The sequence below is a fragment of the Dasypus novemcinctus genome, chromosome 14 (genome assembly GCF_030445035.2).
Source record: "Dasypus novemcinctus isolate mDasNov1 chromosome 14, mDasNov1.1.hap2, whole genome shotgun sequence".
NCBI classification, from domain to species: domain Eukaryota; kingdom Metazoa; phylum Chordata; class Mammalia; order Cingulata; family Dasypodidae; genus Dasypus; species Dasypus novemcinctus.
The window spans coordinates 29,711,063-29,733,658 of record NC_080686.1 but is presented as its reverse complement, the minus strand read 5'-3'; the positions used below and the strand labels follow the sequence as shown (position 1 = coordinate 29,733,658).

Here is a 22,596-nt window from a genome sequence, read left to right as displayed (position 1 = left end):
ACTTGTAGGTGAACAATACAGCAATAGTATTTAAACTTTTTTCATTTCTTAGTCTACTTTATTTTTTTATAAACCTAAATACTTCAAATTAACATAAACTTCACAAGTTATTTGCTCTTTGCACATTGGTAGAAAATAAGAAAATATGCACCAAAACATTCTGAAGAAAATGACTGAGGTGTGTCAAATACTACTAATATGAGAATAAAAGCTGAGTTCCAGGAAAGTGGATTTGGCTCAACTGATAGAGCATCCACCTACCACCATATGGGAGGTCAGGGTTCAAACCCAGGGCCTCCAGACCTGTGTGGTGAGCTGTCCCACGCACAGTGCTGATGCACACAAGGAGTGCTGTGCCACACAAGGGTGCCCCCCATACAGGGAAGCCCCACACACAAGGAGTACGCCCCATAAGGAGAGTCACCTCATATGTAAAAAGCACAGCCTGCCCAGGAGTGGCGCCACACACATGGAGAGCTAATGCAGCAAGATGACGCAACAAAAAGAGACACAGATTCCCGGTGCTGCTGACAAGAATACAAGCAGACACAGAAGAACACACACAGAGAGCAGACAATGGGGCGGGGGGGGGGGGGGAGGGGGGCGGGAGAAATAAATAAAAATTCTTTAAAAAAAAAAAGAAGCTAAGTTCCAATGATTATTCAGCAGTCCACAGCTGACATACAAACTGTTTTATAATTAATTCAGAGAGCTAAGCAAAATTTTCAACTCTGGCACCAATAAATATACACATTTCAATATTAATTTAAAACATATGCCATTAATCATAGAGATTAGTCTCTAAAATGCGTAAAAATCTAACTAGTGGTACACAAAGTAAACCACCCAAATTTAAAAACACTGAAATCATAAATGGTATGTTCTCTGAACAAAACTGATTATAAACTAGGAAGAATAAAATAAAGTCATCTGGAAAAATCTCTAAATACTTGGAAACTGCAAAAACTTACCTCTAAATAATCAATTGGTCAAAGAAAAATCACAAGGGAAATTAGAAAATCTTCTGGATGAAAATCAAAACACAAATATCAAAATTTGTGAGCTGTAGCTAAAGGACTATTCAGAGTGAAATTTGTAGCATTTTAAAAATGCCTATATTAGAAAAGAAAAATTGTTTGAAATCATAATCAAAGCTTCCAATTTAAGTAAATAGTTAAAAGAAAAGCACAAAGCAAACCAAAAGAAGAAAATACTAAAAGAAAGTGCAGAAATCAAAAACACAGAAAAAAAAGCAATAAGGACAAACCTGGTTCTACAAAAAGATCAATACATACAAAACAAATTGATAGTCTTTAAGGTGTACATTTATTTGCTTTGAAAATACCATTTTAAAAAAAGAGTTCCAATGTATTTGATAAAATAGTACATATTTTCTATTTAATGGCATGGCTGTAGCATTAAATAAGCAAACTAAATATTACTACTAAAAACGGAAATCCCAAAAAAGTTTTCTCCATTCCTCTTTAAATAAGAAATTTGGAAACTCACTCTCGTCAATTAAATATGTATAGAGCACTCTAACTATATTGTTTGAACTGGAAATAATCTGAGAGGTAGCCTGGAAAGTTCTAGGAAATTACTCTATTCCAGTGTTTCCTAGAATTTCAGTCATTTAAGCACCTCCTTCATGATAATTGGAGGTTTCTTTCTATAAATTTACAAGTTTACTTAAATTTACTGAAGCAAAGACTAGCTAGATACTTACCAATCCCATGTTCTCCTCCCGGGCATGAAGAAACCTAAATTTCTTAGCCTCCATTATAGTTAGGTGAGAACCTTATGACTAGGTCTGGACAAGGGAATGAAGGTTAAAGTGATACTCCTCCACTTCTAGACCAGGCCCCAGCAATATCCTCGATTTCTTTTCCCCACCCACTGATCCATGTCTGCACAGCTAGAATTAAAAACTCCTAGATGGAGGAATAACACTCTGGACAAGGCCTGGACCACTGAGTCACCTCTTAGAAGAGAAGCTCCCAAACAGCATCAAAATGTGATATAAAAAATTTTTTTTAAGTGAATAAGCAAGTAGTAAATGTATACTGCTTTAAGCCTCAAAATTTGGGGGTTATTACAGCATTTTTCACTAAATACCTATACTAATATTTTTACATTAAAATGAAAAGTGATAGCACTACCTATAAATGGTTTTCAACAGTGCTTATATACTATATATTCAAATATACATTTACCTATAGAAGTAAGAAATGTTAAATTATATATCACCTAAAATCATCTCATCCATAAAGACAGTAACAAGAGTTTCAGTCTTCTAAAATGGTGAAGAAAGTACTCAGATGAAGATAGGAAAGGGAAAAATCCTTTGGGGGTGGTACGAGGGTGGGTAAAAGTTATCTTATTAATTTAAATAGACTTCAAAAATCTCCTTTTTTAAAAAAGACTATATTTGGCCATATTTAACAAGGAATGAAAAGCATAGCCCACAATAACCCTAACTCAATAGCCAACATCTAATGACTCCATTACCCAGCTGTCCCTATAATAACATAAATCATCATTTTAATAGGTATTTTTCTATTATCCTTTCATTTCTCATTTCTAATCACTTTTCAAAACCCCATTATCTCTTCTCTACTTTTACTGTCCCTAGCTAAAAGGTAACCAGAGACTATCCTAGTAGATATAACATGTTATATGAAGCCTCTCTTTTCAAAGTGCTTGCTGTATGATTACTAAATCAAAAATTTTTGAGAGAATATAAGTGAAAGATAAATCAACATAATCCTGCAATCTGCCAGAGTTATTGAGATCAGGTCTTTTTGTATTTTATAAAGGAGTCACCCATTGGGCAGGTAGATCACATAGATGAATTAAATGGATTATGGATGAATTGATGGATGGGTGAAAAAATAGAATGACCTGGCAAATGTGGCAAAATGTTAAAATTGGTGGATCTGGCTATCTAGGGAGTGGGGAAACATTGGCATTTTCTGTATGGTGTTCGTATTATTTTGGCAACTGTCCTGTATACTTCAAATTATTTCAAAATAAAAAGTTTAAAAATAAATGAGCAGTATTCTGAAGAAAGGCTTTCTAACCTCTGCTATATCCATTATCAAAATACCTTTTTTCCATTAAGGTACCTACTAAAAGACCTTGCTTCATCAGCTATGATTATATTTCTTTCTACTCCACCCTTTTAAAAAGTTAAAAATAACTGAGTTTATTTTAAAACAACAAATCAATGGAAGTATCATACTTATCAGATTTCCTTTTGCATCCCTGAGAGGAGCACCACCTCCACCTTTCCCCCAGGGGTTATAACTTCTCATTTCAGCTTCTAATTTGGCTTCATATTCTTCTTTTTCTTCCCGTTCTTTCTTCCTTCTTTCTTCTCTTTCCTGAATCTTGACAACATTAGGAAACATTCGTAAGAGCAGACAAGTACTCTCATAAAAGAGGTTAGTAGTCACATCTCATTTTATTATACTTTGTTATAAAAAAAAAAAGATACACAATTGTTTAGGTATACAACTATGAAGTTGAAGATCACAAATATAAGTAATGTCCAATTTAAAAACACTTCAATGGCTGGAAATAGCTGCTTCTCCCCTATATCATGCCACTGGAGACCTCTCCATCCACTCATGCACTTTGGACTAAACCTCTTCCTCACTCCCGCTCTGACTTCTGCGTGAGCCATCCCCTCCCCTAAACCTTACAAGGGGCCTGTGGACCATTAGGATCACTCTACTTTCCTTTTTCTTCTGCCTTGCCATGGGAACTGTCCAGCCACAAACTACTCCCTACCTCACCACCTTTATTCTATCCAGGCAAACACAATTCCCAGAATTTGGAGAGGCTGAAGGTTCACAGATTTGGCGGGAATGCTGAGCTACTTAAAGTACAATTTTAAGAAAGCACACAGAAACAAATACATTCCTATAAGCACAGGGATACTGTCTGGAGACATATGGATAGGAAACAAACAGGTATCTACATTTTAGAAAGTCTTTTTTTTTTCTTAGAGAAGTTGTGGGTTTAAAGATCAATCATGCATAAAATACAGGATTCCCATATATCATCCTATTATTAACTCCTTGCATTGCTAGGATACATTTGTTAGAGCTGATGCAAGCACATTTTTATAACTGTACTATTAACTATGCTACATGGTTTAACTGTTTGCATAGTTAATTTTTTAAAAAATTTTTATTCTAGCAATATATATACAACCTAATTTCCCCTTTTAACCACATTCATATATATATATATATTTCAGTGTATTATGTTCACAATGTTGTGCTACCATCACCAACATCCACTACCAAAACATTTCCATCATTTTAGATAGAACCCCTGTACATTTTAAGCCTTAACTTCACATTCCCTATCTATACCCTGTCCCAATAACCTATATTCTAGCTTCTGACTCTATGAGTTTGCTTATTCTAATTATTTCATATCAGTGAGATCATATATTTGCCTTTTTGTGTCTCTTTTTTTCACCCGACATGATGTCTTCTAGGTTCATCCATGTTGTCTCATATTTCAGAACTTTGTTCTTTTTATGGCTGAATAATAGTCCATTGTGTGTATATTCCACATTTGGTGTATCCATTCCTGGGTTCATAGACACTTTTGTTGCTCCCATCTTCTAGCAACTGTGAATAATGCCACTACGTACATCGATGTGCAAATATCTGAGTCCCTGCTTTCAATTCTTTTAGGTGTATGCCTAAAAATGGGATTACTGGGTAATATGGAAATCCTATATTTAGCATTCTGAGGAACTGTCAAACTGTTTTCCACAGCAGCTGCACCATTTTACATTTCCACCAGCAATAAATGAGTGTCCCTATTTTTCCATACTCTACAATACTCATAATTTTGTCTTTCTAATAGTAGCCATTCTAGTGGGTATTAAATGGTATCTCATTGTGGTTTCATTTTGCCTTTCTCTAATGGTTTTAGTTTGCCACAGGCTGCCAAAGAAATATGCCAGAAATGGGTTGTCTTTATAATAGGAATTTATTAGGGTAAAAGCTTTCAGTTCCAAGGCTGTGAAAATGTCCAAATCGAGGCATCAACAGAGATGCTGTCTCACCGAATTGCAGCTGAGGGCAATCAAGTATATGGCAGGGCATAATGGCCACCTGTTAGTCTCGTCCCTCTCCTCCAGGACTGTGTCTGTCAGCTTCAAGCTGATCCACGGGCCTAGCCTCTTGGGGGCCTCACTGCTTCAGTATTGACTGCTCTGCTGATTCCAGCCTCCTGCCTCTTTCTCAGCACTCTCAGTCTCTCAGGGTCTCTCTCTTTCTGAGGCTGCAGGAGATCCTGGAGTCCTCTCTCCATGGCAGCATAATATGGCAGGTCTCTTTTTCTTTATGTTTCTGCTTTCAGGCCTCAGTTTATATAAGACTCCAGTAAAAGGATAAGGATGCACCCTGGGTCCCACATCAAATCAAAAACTCTTAATTGAATCAATTTAATCAAAAGGTCCCTTAACTGAATCTAACCAGAGGTCCCACATAAAATAGGCTTACATGCTCAGGAATGGGTTAGCTTAAGAACAGAATTTTCTGGGGCCCACAAAATACTCAAACCAGAACATCATTAATGATGTTGAATGTCTTTTCAGGCAGTTTTTGCCAACTTGTATATTTTCTTTGAGAAATGTCTATTTAAGTCTTTTGACCCTTTTTTAATTGGGTTGTCTTTTTGTTACTTAGTTGAAGAATTTCTTTATATATTCTGGATATTAAACCCTTATCAGATACGTGATTTCTGAATATTTTCTCACATTGTTCTAAGGTCACTTTTAAACTCATAACTATGTGCATGGAAAATTTAAGCAACCTTTTGCTACAGCAATATCAAAGAAATCATCACATACATAAAACAGACTAGAATTCTAGAGTTGGGAAATCTAGTTCTGTCACTGGTGTTTTTGATATGTTCACTCAAAAGCAGGCAGATAAATTCAGACTTATTTATAGAATCCTAAACACACACAAAAAAATTGGTAGTTCTATAATTTTTAAAAAATCTTTCCAGGAGGATTGCTAACATAAATGTTGAACAAAGGTTTTAGAAGAAATCCAAGTGGAATACAATAGAAAAGTGCCTCAGTTGGACCTATACCTATCAAGAGTCTTAGGGTCTTTTCATAAATAAGGGTAATTGTCCCAAAAACTGCAGTTACTTTAAATCAAACTCTCTTCAAACATTATAAACTACAACAGATGTCACAATCCTCAAACGTGTTCTGCTTCCTGTATTCCCTTTCTTAGTTCCCAGCCTCATTTTTCTCCGACCCTAGAATACTGAATCACTCAAGTCCTCCATTTTTTCTCATTCACTCCATGTAAGTCTTGCCAATGAAACCTCAGAATTGCTGCATGGGTGTCCTCTCATATTATCTTGGAAGTCCTCCCCATATTACCTATCCGGTTCAGGGCCTCATCTAGTTTCCCATCCCTGAACTATCTCAATAGTTTACTAAAAAGTTTTCCTGCCACACCTCTTTCTCAACATATTTACACCACAACTAGATATTTTTGTAAAAGCCAAATCTGTTCATTTCAACTAATCCTCCCACTTTCCAGCTTAAAACATCCTTCCACTTTGGCCATCTACTATCTACAACAGGGTTCTTAATAAGGGGTCCATGAGCTTGAACTGAAATTCAAAAAAACATTATTCTTGTGGAGACGTGTTGATGTGGGTGTGATATATTTATTAAATAATACACAGTATAGTGTGGGCATTTTAAGTGGTCTACGGTTTTCATCTGACTGGCAAAAGGGTATGTGAAACAAAAAGGTTAAAAACCCCTGATCTACAAGATGAAGTTGAAAACCACTTAGAGGTCCTTCACAACCCAGCTGTTTTAGTTTGTTAAAGCCTGCCAAGAAATGGGTAGGCATTACAATGAGGATTTATTAACTTACACGCTTACAGTTCTAAGGCTGTGCAATTGTCCAAATCAAAGCATCATCAGGAGATGCGTTCCCCCCGAGCTGCAGCTATGGGTGATCTGGCACATGGCAGCGTCTGCCTTCTCCACACTCCATTGCTTTCAGCTTCTGTAGCTTCTTTTTGGCTTTCTCTCTCCTGGGTTTCACTGGTATCAGTTTCATGCTCTCACTGCTTTTGTTGGTTTCTCTCTCAGTATCTGTGGATTCCTTTCTGAGCTTCTGGATCTTTTCTCTCTCCTGTCTCCCCATATCCATCCCATTTATAAAGGATTCCAGTAAAAGGATTAAAATCCATCCTGCGTCATGCCTAACTCAAGTAATCTAACCAAAGGTCCTTAACTGAAACTTATTCAAAAGGTCCCACTTACAACAGGCTCACACCCACAGGAATGGATATAATCTTCTGGTGACTACCTGGCTTCAATTTGTCATACCAACATAATCTAACTTTCCAGTCCCATGTCCCACCATTTCCTTATATGCGTATCAACTCCATTCCCTTTCCATACCAGGAATTTCAAACTTATGCACTGTACATCACCCAGCTCAACTATCAACTACAATGTGAAGTCCTCTGAACTGCCCCAGGCAATTATTCTCCTAATCCTATGTATCAAACAGCAATCTAATCTATCCACTTTAAAACTTACACTGAATCAACTGTTTTCTTTTTCCCCTGCAGACTCAGTTCTAAGGGACCACTGTGCTAACAAATAAGGTGTTCAACATTGAATGAACAAATGAAAGACTAAATGGATACCTGCTGCTGCAGAGCTTCTTGGTAAGACTGAAGTGATTGTTTTGAAGGTTTTGGTTTATCTTCAAAAAACAGTCCTGAATTTATTGTTAGGTCACTTGTAGTTTTCAGTTCATTCTGTCCAATCGTATTCCTACACAATTAATATACAATACAATGAATAATTTGAATCGATCTACAACCAAACAGAAAGAAGAAAATCCAACACTACTTGAAATAGCATGGCATATAAATACATTTAAAAATAGGGAAAAACATTTTTCCATAGATCAAAGAATTCTTAATTAAGCAGCCCCTTCTTAAGTTTTCCTTCCTGCCTCTGCTCTGACAATCCATAGAACATTCTAATTTGTTGGATCTATTTCTTGACCTAAGTGGCAGTTACATGGGACTGAATATTTTGTGATAATCCAAGCAGTACACATATGACTTATGCACTTTTCCAACTGTACAGAAATCATAACACACTGAAGTTCCTCAAGTAATACCATAATCACTATGATTCAGATATGTTCCAATGTAATTATTTCCTACTCATTTCAAGAATAAAACGATATAATTACAATAAAAAGTCACTGTCCCAAATAAAATAAATTTAAGGAAAAATGACTTAAAAGCCAAATAAAAAGAAAAAAATTTAAAACACATGATTATATAAACCTCAACATAAAGTGTTCTTAAACCCAACACATATTTAAATGTGTTTAAATACAATATGTATCCACTTTGAAGATTACAATAAATTTTTAAAATCTAAATTATGAAAAATTCAAATAATTTTATAATTTTTAAATTATGAAAATGAAAACGCAAAAGCAAAAGCCTTATCAAAAATTATATAATCACTTTTTTTTAAAAAGATTTCTTTTATTACCCGCCGCCCCCCACCCCCTTTGTTTTACACTCGCTGACTCCTCCTCTTCTCTTTAGGAAGCACCAGACACTGAACCAGGATCTCCCATGTGGGAGAGAGGCACTCATTTGCTTGAGCCACCTCAGTGCCCTGGTTTGCTGCAACTCTCATTGTCCTTCCTCTGTGTGTCTGTTGCATCATCTTGTTGCACCAACTCGCCTTCTCCTGGAGGCCGCTGGAACTGAACTCAGGACCTCCCATTTGGTAGGCAGGAGCTCATTCACTTGAGCCATATCTGCTTCCCAAAAACGATGCAATCACTTTAAATAGCGAGTTCCCTTTGTATACTTATCTAATTTATTTACAATCTTTAATAAAGATAAACAGTTATAATCGTATATACTGTCACACTGGATTATGAGTGGGAGAAAGGGAAGATGAGGGGAGCCAGAGCAAATGGCTCACAAGGTGACATTATGTTTTTTCAGAGAGGGGGGTACTGTTTGTGTGAATGATTAAGAAGGTCAAGAGGACTTAGCTGAGTAAATTCAATCTCTCAAAACACACCGGCTATAAATTTATAGGGGATAGATTCTCTTAGTATCTTTCACTCACTATCCTTTCTGTCTGCACCAGTCACTCAAGGACCCAAATTTGTGACCTTGAAAATTCATCCACTCCTCCCTAGCCCAAAGAAAAGAGGGTATAGGAATGTATATAGTCAGATCAGGATGAGGAAAATGATAGTGATGTAAGTATACAGTCTTTTAAAAGCAAATTTTTAGAGTTGTACAACCATCTCCACACTCCAGTTTTAGAACATTCCCATAACTTAAACTCACATGCAACCAACACCCATCTTCCATTCCCTGCCACAGACAATCTGTAAGCAGCCTATTTTCAGTCTCTATGGACATTTTATATAAATGGAACCATACAATATGCAGTCATTTCCATGTGGATTCTTTCCTTTTGAGGTTTATCCATTTTGTAGTTCATTTCTTTTTATTGTCATATATTTTATGGCTGTAAAACATTTTGTTTACCCATTTACCAAGTGATGGACATTTGCACTGCTTTCATTTTTTAGCTGTTATGAATAATGCAGCTATGAACATTCACATACAAGCCTTTATGTATTTACATATATTTTTATTTCTCTTGGATATATGGCTAGGAATGGAATATGATATGTTAAGTTTTTAACTGTTTAAGAAACTGCCATTTCCTGTTGTGGCAGTTTGATATTATTTATAATTTCAAAAAGAGATATTAATTATGTTCGTAAACTGGTCTGTCCTCTGGCCATAATACCCTTTGACTGATTTAAATTCAAAGGCTTCACATTTACTTGATTAAATCAAGATTAGAGCTTTGATTCAACCATGTCATTAGGGCATGCAGGACTGATACAACAGACTCTCCCACAGAGAAGATGCACAGAAAAAGACACAGCAGAAGAAAGAACTTGGTTTTGATGCTGGAGCCCAGGGAGAGATCAGTCATTTGCCTGATAGTTTACAGCTGACCTTGTGAAGAGACCAGAGCAACTGAAATGGCCCAGAAAGAAACTAGCCCTCAAGCCTACAGCTGAGATTGGAAATGGGACCCAGGGAGCCCTAGGAGGAAAGACAAAGGCTGAACTCTCACAGGTTATTGGCAGCCATCTTGCCAATATGTGGCAACAGACATTTGGTGACAAAGTACCCACCTCTTATGACACCTTGAGTTGGACTCTTTAGGGCTTTGTAACTGTAAGCTTGTATCCCAAATAAATATCCTTAATAAAATCCAACAGATTTCTGGTACTTTGCGTCAGCACTTTTGGCTAATACACTAGTAACTGCTTTTTTTATTTAAGTATATATTAGCTTTATTCACAATCACCCAAAATCAGAAACAACCCCAATGTCCACCAGCTGGTGAATGGACAAATTTCTGAATTGTGGTACATCCACACAATAAAATACAACTCAGCAATAAAAAGGCAAAAACTAACCTGATACGTGCAACAATATGAATGACTCTCAAAAGCCTCCAGGTTTAAACACGTTTTTTGCTTCATGACTTCATTTCTTTCTTATAGCTGCATAATAGTCCATTGAGTGGACACATGGCAGTTTGTTGATCCATTCATCGGTCAACAGACACCTGAGCTATTTCCATCTTTTAGCAAGTGTGAATAGTTAGGTCTTTGATTCATTTTGAGTTGATTCTTGTATAGAGTGAGATAGGGTTCCTCTTTCACTCTTTTGGTTATGGGTATCTAGTTCTCCCAGCACCATTTGTTGAAAATACAGTTTTGAGCCAGTAATGTGGATTTGGAAGGTTTATCAAAAACTAGTTGGTCATAGAGATGAGGGTTTATTTCTGGACTCGATTTTATTCTACATATCACTGTGTCTATCTTTATGCCAATATCAGGCTGTTTTGACCCATGGAGCTTTGCAGTATGTTTCAAGCCCAGGCACTAAAAGTCCTCCCACATCACTCTTACTTTTTAGGATGTTTTTGGCTATTCAGGTGCACTTTCCCTTCCAAATAAATTTGGTAATTGCCTTTTCTACTTCTGTAAAGTAGGCTGTTGGAATTTTTATTAGTATTGCATTGAATATCAGTTTGGATAAGATTGACATCTTCACAATAAATAGTCTTCCAATCCATGAACATGAAATGTCTTTCCATTTGATTAGATCTTCAACGATTACTTTTCACATTGTTTTGTAGTTTTCTGAATATAGGTCCTGGACTTCTTTGGTTAAACTGATTCCTAGCTATGTGAGTCTTTTTGCTGCTGTTTTAAATGGAATTTTTTCCCCTCATTTCCTCCTCAGATTGTTCAATACTAGTGTAATGAAATATTACTGATTTTTGCATATTTATCTTATAGTCTACTTTGCTGAACCTGTTTATTATTTCAAGTAATTTTGTCATAGACATTTCAGAATTTTCTAAATATAGGATCATATCTTTGCAAATAGTGAAATTCTTACTTCTTTTCCTATCTGGATGCCTTTTTTTTTTTGTCTAATTGGCCTAGCTACAACTTCTCACACAATACTGCCTAACAGTGGTGACAGTGGGCATCCTTGTCATGTTTCCAGTCTTAGAGGGAAAGCTTTCAACCTTTCCACATTGACTATGATATTGGCTGGGGGTTTTCATATTGAGGAATTTTCCCCCTATTCCTATCTTTCAAAGTGTTTTTTTTTTATCAAGAAAGGATTCTGGATTTTGTCAAATGCCTTTTCTGCATCAATCGAGATGATCATGTGGCTTTTTTCCTTTGATTTGTTAATGTAGTATATTACATTAATTTTCTTATGTTGAACCACCCATGCATACCAGGAATAAATCCCACTTAATCGTGGTGTATAAGTTTTTTGATACACTGTTGGATTCTATTTGCAAATATTTTGTTGAGAATTTTTGCATCTGTTCATCACAGACATTGGTCTGTAGTTTTCTTTTCTTGTAGTATCTTCATCTGGCTTTGGTATTAGAGTAATGTTGGCTTCATAAGATGTGTTGGGTAATTTTCCCTCCCGTTCAATTTTCTGGAAGAGATTAAATAGGATTCGTGATAATTCTTTTCTAAATGCTTGACAGAAATCACCTGTGAAGTCATCTGGTCCTGGACTTTCCTTTATTGGGTGGTTTTTGATGACTGTTTCAATCTCTTCAAATGTGATTTGTCTGTTGAGTTCTTGTGTGTCTTACAGAGTGAATGTAGGTTGTTTGTGCATTCCTAAGAATTTGTTCATTTCATCTAGGCTATCTAGTTTGTTGGCATGTAATTTCTTTTTTTTTTTTCTTTTTAAGATATATTTTATTTATTCCCCCCCCCCCGCCCCCCGTCTGCTCTCTGCATCCATTCACTGTGTGTTCTTCTGTGTCCACTTGCATTATCCTGCAGCATTGGGAAAACTGTGTCTCCTTTTTTGTGTGTCATCTTGCTGTGTCAGCTCTCTGTGTGTGCAGCACCACTGATGGGCAGGCTGCGCTTTTAACATGCTGGGTGGCTCTCCTTTGTGGGGTGCACTCCTTGCACATGGGGGACCCCTACACGGGGACGCCTGTGTGGGGCACTGCACTCCTTGAGAGCGGCAGCAGCACTGTGCATAGGCCAGTTCACCACGCAGGTCAGGAGGCCCTGGGGATTGAACCCTGGACCCTCCATAAGGTAGATGGACGCTCTCTCAGTGGAGCCACATCCCCTTCCTGGCATATAATTTCTCATAAATATCCTCTTATTTTTTTTTCCCGTGTGGTGAGTCGTAACTTCCCCCCTTTCATTTGTGATTTATTTGTATAGTCTCTTTTTTATGTTAGTCTCCCTAAAGGTTTGTCAATTTTATTGATCTTTTTAACCAGCTTTTGGTTTTGTTGATTTTCTCTCTTGTTTTTGTTGTGGTGGTTGCTCTCAATTTCATTTATTTCTGCTCTAATCTTTATTATTTCTTTTCTTCTGCTTGCATTGAGAATGGTTTGCTGTTCTTTTTCTAGTTCCTCCAGCTGTTCAATTAGACTTGATTTTAGTTTTTTTATATAGGCATTTAGATCTATAAATTTCCCTCAGAGCTCCTTCACTGTATACCATAACTTTTGATAAGTTTTGTTCTCATTTTCATTTGTCTCAATGAATTCACCAATTTCTCTTAAAATTTCTTCTTTGACCCATTGTTTAGAAGTGTATTGTTTAGCCTCCACATTTGTGAATTTTCCCTTTCCCTATCTATTATTATTTTTTTTAAGATTTTATTTCTTTCTCCCAACACCCTTGTTGTTTTTCACTTGCTGTGTCTGTTAGTCTTCCTTATTTCTTTGGGAGGCACTGGACGCTGAACCCAGGACCTCTGATGTGGGAGAGAGGTGCCTAATTGTTTAAGCCACCTCCGCTCCCTGCTTTGTTGCACTTCTCACTGTTTTTCCTCCCTGCACCTCTTGTTGTGTCATCCTGCCACACCTGTCTGTCATATCACTTCACTATCTTCTTTAGGAGGCACTGGGAACCTCTGCTCCCTACTTTGTTGTGTCTCTCATGTTTTTCTTGTGTCTCTTGTTGTATCTGTTTGCAGTGCCTGTCCATCACACCAGCTTGCTGTCTTCTTTAGGAGACACTGGGATCCAAACCAACAACCTCCCATGTGGTAGGCGGAACCCAGTCACCTGAGTCACATCTGCTTCCTTCCCATCTAATTGACTTGCAGTTTCATTCCATTATGATATGAAAAGGTGCTTTGTATAACTTCAATCTTTTTATATTTATTAAGACCTGCCTTGTGACCCAACATGTAGTCTTTCCTGGGGAAAGATCCCTGAGCACTTGAGAAGATAAAAGCGGCTGATTTGATATGCAATGTTCTGTATAAGCCTGTCAGGTCTAGCTCATTTAGCTCATTTATCATATTGTTTCACATTCCGTTTCCTTGTTGATCTTCTGTCTACTTGTTCTAATTATCTGAGTTACGGTATGTTGAAGTCTCCATATATTATTGTAGAGATGTCTATTTCTTTCTTCAATTTTTGGGGTGGTTTTTTTTTGGGTTTTTTTTTTTGGTATTTTTTTCTGTTTCTTTGTTTTTTTCAGGCACCAGGGGCCAGGGATTGAACATGGGACCTCATATATGGGAAGCTGGTGCTCAACCACTGGGCCACATGAGCTCCTGAGTTGGTTTTTTGTTTTACTTGTTGCTTTTGTGATTTTCAGGAGGCACCAAGAACTGAACCAAGGACATCCCATGTGGGAAGCATGCACTCAGCCACTTGAGCCACACTGGCTCCTTCTTCCTTCAGTTTTGCCAGAGTTTGCCTCATGTATTTTGGGGCACCCTGGTTAGGTGCATTGATATTTATGACATTTTTTACTAATGGCCTGTCCCTTTTATTAATATATAATGGCTTTCTGTATCTCTCATAACTTTTTTTTCATTTAAGGTCTGTTTTGTCTGATAACAGTTGTATTAGTCTGCCAAAGGCATGCTGATACAAAGTACCAGAAATCTGCTGGCTTTTATAAAAAGTATTTATTTGGGGTAAAAGCTTACAGTTACAAGGCCCAAAAGGGTCCAACTCAAGGTTGCTTTCTAACCAAAGTCAGTTGCCACATGTTGAAGCAAGATGGTCACTGATCTCTGCCTGGTCTCTCTTTCCTAGGTTTCCTCTTCCTCTTAAGGTTCTTTAGGCCCAGCTTTTCCCTGATCCCAGCTGAAGGCTGACATAGGGCTCATCTCTCAGGGCTTCCTATATCAGTTGCAAACTATCAGGCAAAGGGCTTATCTCTACCCAGGGCCTCAGGATAAAAAATGACAACGTTTTCTCTCTTCCCATGTGTCTTCTTGAGTTAGTGTCCATTTATACAGGTCCACCAAGGGGCAGGGACTCAACTTGAGTCACGCCTTACTAACGGGTTCAAATCAAAGCCCTGATCTTAAAGGTGATTTAATCAAGGGCCGCTCAACTGAATCCAACATAATCAAAGGGTATCACACCCAGAGGAACAGATTAGTTAACAAACATCATCTTTCTCTTTTGGGGATTCATAAATAATCTCAAACTGCCACACCAGTATAGCTACCCCTGCTCTTTTTTGGTTACTGTTTGTGTGGAGTATCTTCTAACCGTATACTTTCAGCCTGTGTGTATCCCTGAGTCTAAGGTGAGTCTCTTGTAGGTAGTATATGGATGGTTTGTGTTTTTTTAATCCATTCTGTCAGCCTGTATCTTTTGACTGGGGAGTTTAATCCATTCATATTCAATGACATTACACATTATTTATTTCCACCATTTTATTCTTTAGCTTTTATATGTCATAACTTATTTTTGTCAATCTTTTTACTGTTTTGGTTATCCTTTCTGCTAGTCTTGCCTGGTACACTGTCCTGTCTTTTTCTTTTGGGCTGTAAGGCTCCCTTTAATACTTCTCACAAAGGTGGATTCTTTTTTACAAACTCTCTTAGTTTCTGTTTATTTGTGAACATTTATTTGAAGGATAATTTTGCCAGAGAAAGAAATCTTGGATAGTAACTTCTCTCTTTCAGTATCCTAATTATATCATAGCATTGTCTTCTCACCTCCATCATTTCTGACCAGAAATCCTCACTAAGTCTTACTAGGTGTCTCTTGTGCATGATGGTTTGCTTCTCCTTTGCTGCTCTCAGAATTCTCTCTTTACCTTCAAGTTTGACATTCTGAGTAGAATGTGTGTGGAGTAAATCTATTCAGGTTTATTCTGATTGGGACACCCTGAGCTTCCTGGACATGTAAGTTCATTTTATTCATGAAAGTTGGGAAATTTTCAGCCATTATTTCCTCAAATACTCTTTCTGTCCTTCTTCCCTTCCTTCTTTTCTCCTTCTGGAATTCCCATGACATGTATGTTGTTGCGCTTCCTGTTATCATTCAATTCCCTGAGCCCCTGCTCAATTTTTTCCATTCTTTTTGCTCTGTTCTCTATTCCAGTTGTACTGTCCTGTCTTCTGTATCACTTATTCCATCATCAATCATTTCAAGTCTGCTGTGGTATGCCTCTAATGTGGTTTTCCATATATATATATTCATTAGGGAAGTTGTGAACTTACAAAAGAATCATGCAAATGTCCATAATTCCCACACAACACCCCTCCACCAACACATTACCTTGTTGTGCAACATTTGTTACAGATTATGTGATAATATCAGACTAGGACCACTAATTATGGTCTATAGCATACATCTGGAATATTTTCCCCCCATTATTAGTACAATACTTTTTTGATATTGGTGCAAGAATATACAATATTGCTGTTAACTACAGTCTATAGGTTACATTAATAGTATTTTTCCTATGTATCCCATAGTATTACCACCTTGAGATAGAGATGTACATTTGTTCTAGTTCAGAGAACATTCTTGTATTCGTACTATTAAGCACAATTCTCATCCAACTCTGGGTTCACTATGTTATTCAGTCCCTAGATCATTCTCTAGCTTTCTTTCAATTGAGATGTATATCCCCAGAGTACCCCTTTCAGCCATAATTCCATTGATAAACCAGCTATGTTAGTTATAGTCAGTATAATGTGTTACCATCAACTCTATCCATTTCCACACTTTTATAGTCAAGCTAATTAAAACTTGTACATCCATTAAAAGCATCAGTACCCCTTCTCAGTTGTCATTCTATCTCCTACTATTCTATATCTAATGTGTTTTGTATCTTACCTATTATGTCTTCCATTCCCATAAACTCTGTTATTTTTCTATTAACGTTTTCAAACTCTTCTTTGTGCTTGCCCAGTGTTGTCTTTATGTCCTCTTTCTCTTCAGTCATACTGTCTCTCAACTCATTAATTTGATTTTGGAAATCTGTATGAATCTTGTTGATTAGTTGTCTCAAATCCTATGTCTCATCTGGGGCTTTGATACATTTCTTTCCTTGGGCCATTTCTTCAATTTTCTTAGTATGACTTGTAATTTTTTGCTGATGTCTAGGCATCTGATTAGGGTAGTAAGTTTATAGTGATATGCAATTTCTTTCTCTTCTGTGGGGTTTAGTGGCAGGAGGCTATGTGTTGCTGCCATTCTTTGATTCTGGGTTCAGCCTATTCTAGGTCTTTAGGATTGTCCCTGTTAGTTGCTCAATACGGGCCTTGGACCCAGTAATGAGTTGCAGACCATTTCCTTGGGCCTTGGGAAGAAAAGTTATAAAGCCAGAAAAAGCCTCTCTTATTTACTTCTAATTTCCTCACGTGCACTTCCTTGGCCCACCATCAGCAGCCCTCTCAGTTCAAAGCCTGGTCAGAGTGTGTTCACTGCAACACATACTGCAACAAGGTGACAGATGATCCTTCCTCACAGTTATTCAGAGCCTTGCAAATTAAACTTTCTCCAAGGCTGTTCGCCAATGTTCTCTTGCAAACTCCTCCATTTTCCCCGGCAGGAAATAACTTCATTCCCCTCTGTGTCCTCAAGAACAAGTTCAGTCAGTAGGAAGGGTGTTTTGAGAATTGGTTCTCTTTAGTCCTACGCAGGTTCCCAGGGCAAACAATGGTGCAGGCCCACTCAGCCTGGATGTGCTCGTGGTACACATCAGATCAAATTTGTTGGCCAAAAGCAGAATCAGCCTTAGGCTGTTTTCCTCTCTCTCCCAATTCCTGGGAAGGTGGATCCCAGTGGCACCCTCTGTCCGTAGCTGCCAGCCAGAGTCCAGAGAACTCAAAGCTATCTGCTAGGAAAGGAGGGGGAGGGGTGCTGGCAGCTGCTACTGAAGCTTCTATTCAGTCTTCCCATGGAGATTCTTTTCTTGTGCCCCCCTTCTTCTAGGTGGTATCCAGCCTTCCCTTGGTGTCCTAAACCCTAGAACATTTTCTTCCAGGTGATTTCTGCCTGTCCTTTAGCTATTTTTCTGGGAGAGAAGTGAGTCCTGGTTCTCTCTAATCTGCCATCTTCTCGGAAGTCACCGTAACTGCTTGTTATATACTGATTTTGTATTCAGCAACTCTGCTAACACTTTTATTAATTCTAAATTTTTATTTCTACATTTGTTTGCAAATATCTTTTCTCACTTCCTTTCTAATCATTGTATCTATATTTATTCCTTCCTTCCTTTATGTCTTATTTTTGGCCTTGCTATAATTATTAGTCCCTAAAAGGAAGTGGTGATAGTAACAACACTAGTCGAACTACAAATCTCAAAGAGAATGGTTTAAAGATACCACCATTAAGGAAAATATATGATGTAGATTTCTCATCGTTTATAATTTCTCAGGTTAAGTAGGTGAAAAGAAAGTCTACTTTCTGGATGAAAATATGTGCAGACAACATAACTAACAAAGAACTTATATCTGGAATATATAAAGAACTCTCAAAACACTAAGAAAACAAACAAGCCAACATGAAAAGATTTCACTGAAGTAGATGTACAGATGGCAAATAAGCATTGAAAAGATGTTCAACATCACTGGCCATTATGGTAATACAAATTAAAATGCCAATAAGGTATCACTACACACCTATCAGAATGGCTAAAATAAAGTGACACCACCATATCTGGAGAGGATGTGAAGAAACTGGGCTTTTCATACATTGCTAATGGGAATTTAAAAGGGTAAAGTCTCTTTTGAAAACACTTGATAGTTTCTTAAAAAAACTAAACATGAAACTATCACACAACCCAACAGTTATTTGGGTTGTCCTGGGCATTTATTCCAAAGAAATTCAAACTTACAGTCACATAAAAACCTGTACAAGAATGTTTATAGCAGCTCTATTCATAATCACCAACTACTGGAAAAAAAACAGATGTCCTTCAACAGGTGAATGATTAAAGAGACTGTGGTGACACAGATAAAGTACATACAACCCCAGGTAATGGTCCTTTTGAGGGCTAAAGAGACCCACAGGTTCTATGGTCATGGTAGATGGGGTTCACTGCCATGTCAGTTGGCCCTTCTTTGGAGCTGGTGTTTCTGCGTGATAGAGCTGGACTCAGATGGGATCTCTTTTCACAAGCCTTTCATGCTACTTTACTGGAATTGTAGTTTGTGCCGGGGCTTAAGAAATATCTAGGGGATTTGAATCTCTGGACTGACAATATGATAGCCAGGCCCTGACCTCAACAAACTACAGCTCCTACACTCTGATTTATTGGACTTACCCCACTCAGCTAACATGGAGTTGAAGAATGTCAACCACCACACCATGGAGCCTAGAGTGCCTACAACTGAAAGCAGGAGGACTGCATCCAATATCCATGTGGAATCTAAACCCCCTCTTGACATAGATGTGGAATGGACACAACCAAGCCAAGGTCCACAGGAAGGAGGAATACATAAGGATCAGAGTGGACTTAATGATATTCTATTCATGAACTACTGTGGTTAATAATCGAGAAAATGTGGCATTGATGTGGAAAAAGTGGCCATGGTGGCTGCTGGGTGTGGGGAAGGGGAAGAAGAGAAGAGATGTGGAGGCAGTCTTGGGACTTGGAGTTGTCCTGGATGGTGCCCCAGGGACAACTGCCAGATGTTGTATGTCCTCCCATGGCCCACTGGATGGAACGTGGGACAGTGTGGGCTATGGTGTGGAACACGGGACATGGGGTGCAGCAATGCCCGGAGATGTACTCACCAGACGCAATGGATGTGACATGATGATGGGGGAGAGTGTTATTGGGGGGGGGGGGGGGAGTGGTGGGGTAGGGGTGGTGGGGGCGAATGGGGACCTCATATATTTTTTTAATGTAATATCTTTTTAAAAAATGAATAAATTGAGTAGAATTTGAAAAAAAAAAAAACACTCTACCCTAGGACTTCAAGAGCACTACTACAATTAGTAGCACTTATAAGAACCTTCCTTTAAAATATTTCCCTGAATAAACCATTTCATTCTGTTAATGACAAAAAATAAATAAAATTAAAAAAAAATAAAGAGACTGTGGTATATCCATACCATGTAATGCTACTCAGCAATAAGAAAGAACAAACAATTGATGCAACAACCTGGATGAATCTCCAGAAAATTATGCTGAGGGGGGAAAAATCCCAAACGGTTATATGTTATCAATATCAATAACATATATAACATTCTTAAAATGACAACATTACAAAAATGGAGAAGAGATTTAGTGATTGTCGGGAGTTAAGGAGGGAAAAGGAGGGTGAGAAGGAAGAAGGCATAGCTATAACAGGTCACCTTGTGGTGACGGGAATGTTTTGTAACTTGACACTGTCAATGTCATCATCCCAGCTGAGATACTGTACTATAGTTTGCAATATGTTACCGATGGAGGCGGCGGACTTGGCCCAGTGGTTAGGGCGTCCGTCTACCACATGGGAGGTCCATGGTTCAAACCCTGGGCCTCCTTGACCTGTGTGGAGCTGGCCCATGTGCAGTGCTGATGTGCGCAAGGAGTGCCCTGCCACGCAGGGATGTCCCCCTGGGGGACACCCCATGCACAAGGAGTGCTCCCCGTAAGGAGAGCTGCCCAGCGCCAAAGAAAGTTCAGCCTGCCCAGGAATGGAGCCGCACACACGGAGCGCTGACACAGCAAGATGATGCAACAAAAAGAAACATAGATTCCCGTGCCGCTGACAACAACAGAAGTGGACAAAGAAGATGCAGCAAATAGACAACCAGGGCGGGGGAAGGGGAGAGAAATAAATAAATAAATGTTAAAAAAAGAAAAGATGTTACTAATGGGGGAAAATGGGCAAAGGGAACACTAGATCACTTTCTGTATTATTTCTTAAAAATGTAAGGAAGTCTGTAAGAATCTCTAAATAAAAAGTACAATTTTAAAAAAGATGTTACAAAAGTCTATTTATTGACATGGAAAACTGTTTATGATATACTGTTAATTTTTAAAGCAGATTACAGAAGAATATATTCAATATCACTTTGGTGTATGTTGTGTATATGTTTTAGTGAACATGTATGTATATGCATATATGCTCATATACATAGAAAGACTTCTTCAATACATACCTAAATAGAGATATCTTTAGATGAATGAGATTTTAGGTCATTTTTTTAATGCTTTTTTGTATTCTGATACGTCAATAATATTCAGGCCTGACTTTTAAAATGAGATATTATTCTTAATTTTTAAAAAGTGCTTACTATGAAACACTGCCCTAGCTTTGAACATACTGGTTATCTACTAACGGAATTTACATCTGTTCTGAAGAAAAAAGAATGTGGTAAATAATACAGGCTCTATAAAAGACAAATTAATCTTTAAAGAAATTATTATTTTAACTAATGACTTACACAACAGGCTGTGTTAGCTGGTGGGTGCGAGGAGCACCAATGAAAGCTGCAGGCTGTACTCCCATCATTCCTGGACCATCTTAAGAGGAAAAAAAAGCACATTTATTTCAGAGTATCCATGTAATAATATTTGATTTATCATTAAAGGAAAAGACACAAATAATGAAAATGTTACCTAAGGAAAAAGCACCAAGATTCCTTAGAAATTAATAAAGAACATCATGAAAAAACACAAAAGAGTTATTTCTTAAAGCTAGATGAAAAGGAAATAATGATAAAATACAACTGGGTTTTATAATAGGGCATTTAAGTCAATAAATATATAGTATTTGAACTGGGGAAAGCTGTGTTTTTCTCATGTATATATTTTTGCTTGCTCAAAACCAATTTTCCAAATTGAACTACTGGAAAAAAATAATTATCCAGAGATTACTCACAATAAGCAAGACTGGGATCCAAAGGATTCCTGGCCCCATAAAAATAGTACACATCATCATAAGGAGTTCGATAGTTAGCAGTCAAAGGTGGTAGTAGGGGAGGTGGAGGCAGAGGTGCAATCCTTTATCCAAAAGAAAATAGGAAAATTCTTAGATTTCATTGCAACATGAAAATCAAAATATTATTCTTTTGCAAAAATGTCACTGAAAACGTAATTGCTGCTTTAGAAAAAGCCACAATTTTGCTCCAATCTTCCATAAAAAAATATGACTTAAAAAGCAAATAATATAACATGAAATTTCAGAATTTCAGGTGCAACATTTATATAAGTCAAAACCACACACTAATATCCAATCAATTATCCAAAAGTCACTCTGTGCCAGTATGAAAGATCACATGCTCCCTGTCCTCAGGAATAATACAGAAATAAATAGATAATACAACAATGTATAAAAATGGCATCATGGAAATAGACACAAGGTACTATAGGAACACGGAACAGGCACAGAATAGACATTTAAATCACACAGAGGGGGGGAGGAAAACGGAAGTCTTTCTGGCAAAGACAATGCTTAAATTAAATTGCTAGAGGGAGCTAGTAACAAAGAGCGAGCAAAGACAGTCCAGGAAAAGAAGGCACAGAGCTACAAAAGAACATGACTACATTTCAGTTTGACTTGGGGAAAACGGAATATTTTTTTAACTGTTAAATACTTTGGTCTTTCACAGAAAGTAATTCATAATGTGAAATAAAAATCACTTAAATACAGATAGTAAACTCTTAACATAATCTTTATATTTCATAAATTTAAAATTTCTGCAATCTAATACTTGAG

General features: G+C 37.5%; 1 protein-coding gene across 11 annotated transcripts in view; it reads right to left on the bottom strand.

The window, feature by feature from the left end:
- CSPP1 (centrosome and spindle pole associated protein 1) overlaps nucleotides 1-22,596 on the bottom strand; it is a 139,916-nt gene that overhangs the window by 46,964 nt on the left and 70,356 nt on the right. For all 11 annotated transcript variants that reach the window (XR_009180416.2, XM_071207842.1, XM_012520681.4 and 8 more), the window contains 4 exons: nucleotides 21,760-21,881; nucleotides 21,323-21,401; nucleotides 7,723-7,852; nucleotides 3,242-3,389 (listed from right to left, as the gene is read on the bottom strand). Coding sequence is in view for 10 of the 11 variants with exons in the window: in XM_071207842.1 (XP_071063943.1) it covers nucleotides 3,242-3,389; nucleotides 7,723-7,852; nucleotides 21,323-21,401; nucleotides 21,760-21,881 (479 nt within the window). In the remaining variant the exon portion in view is untranslated. The remainder of the gene's footprint in view (nucleotides 1-3,241; nucleotides 3,390-7,722; nucleotides 7,853-21,322; nucleotides 21,402-21,759; nucleotides 21,882-22,596) is intronic.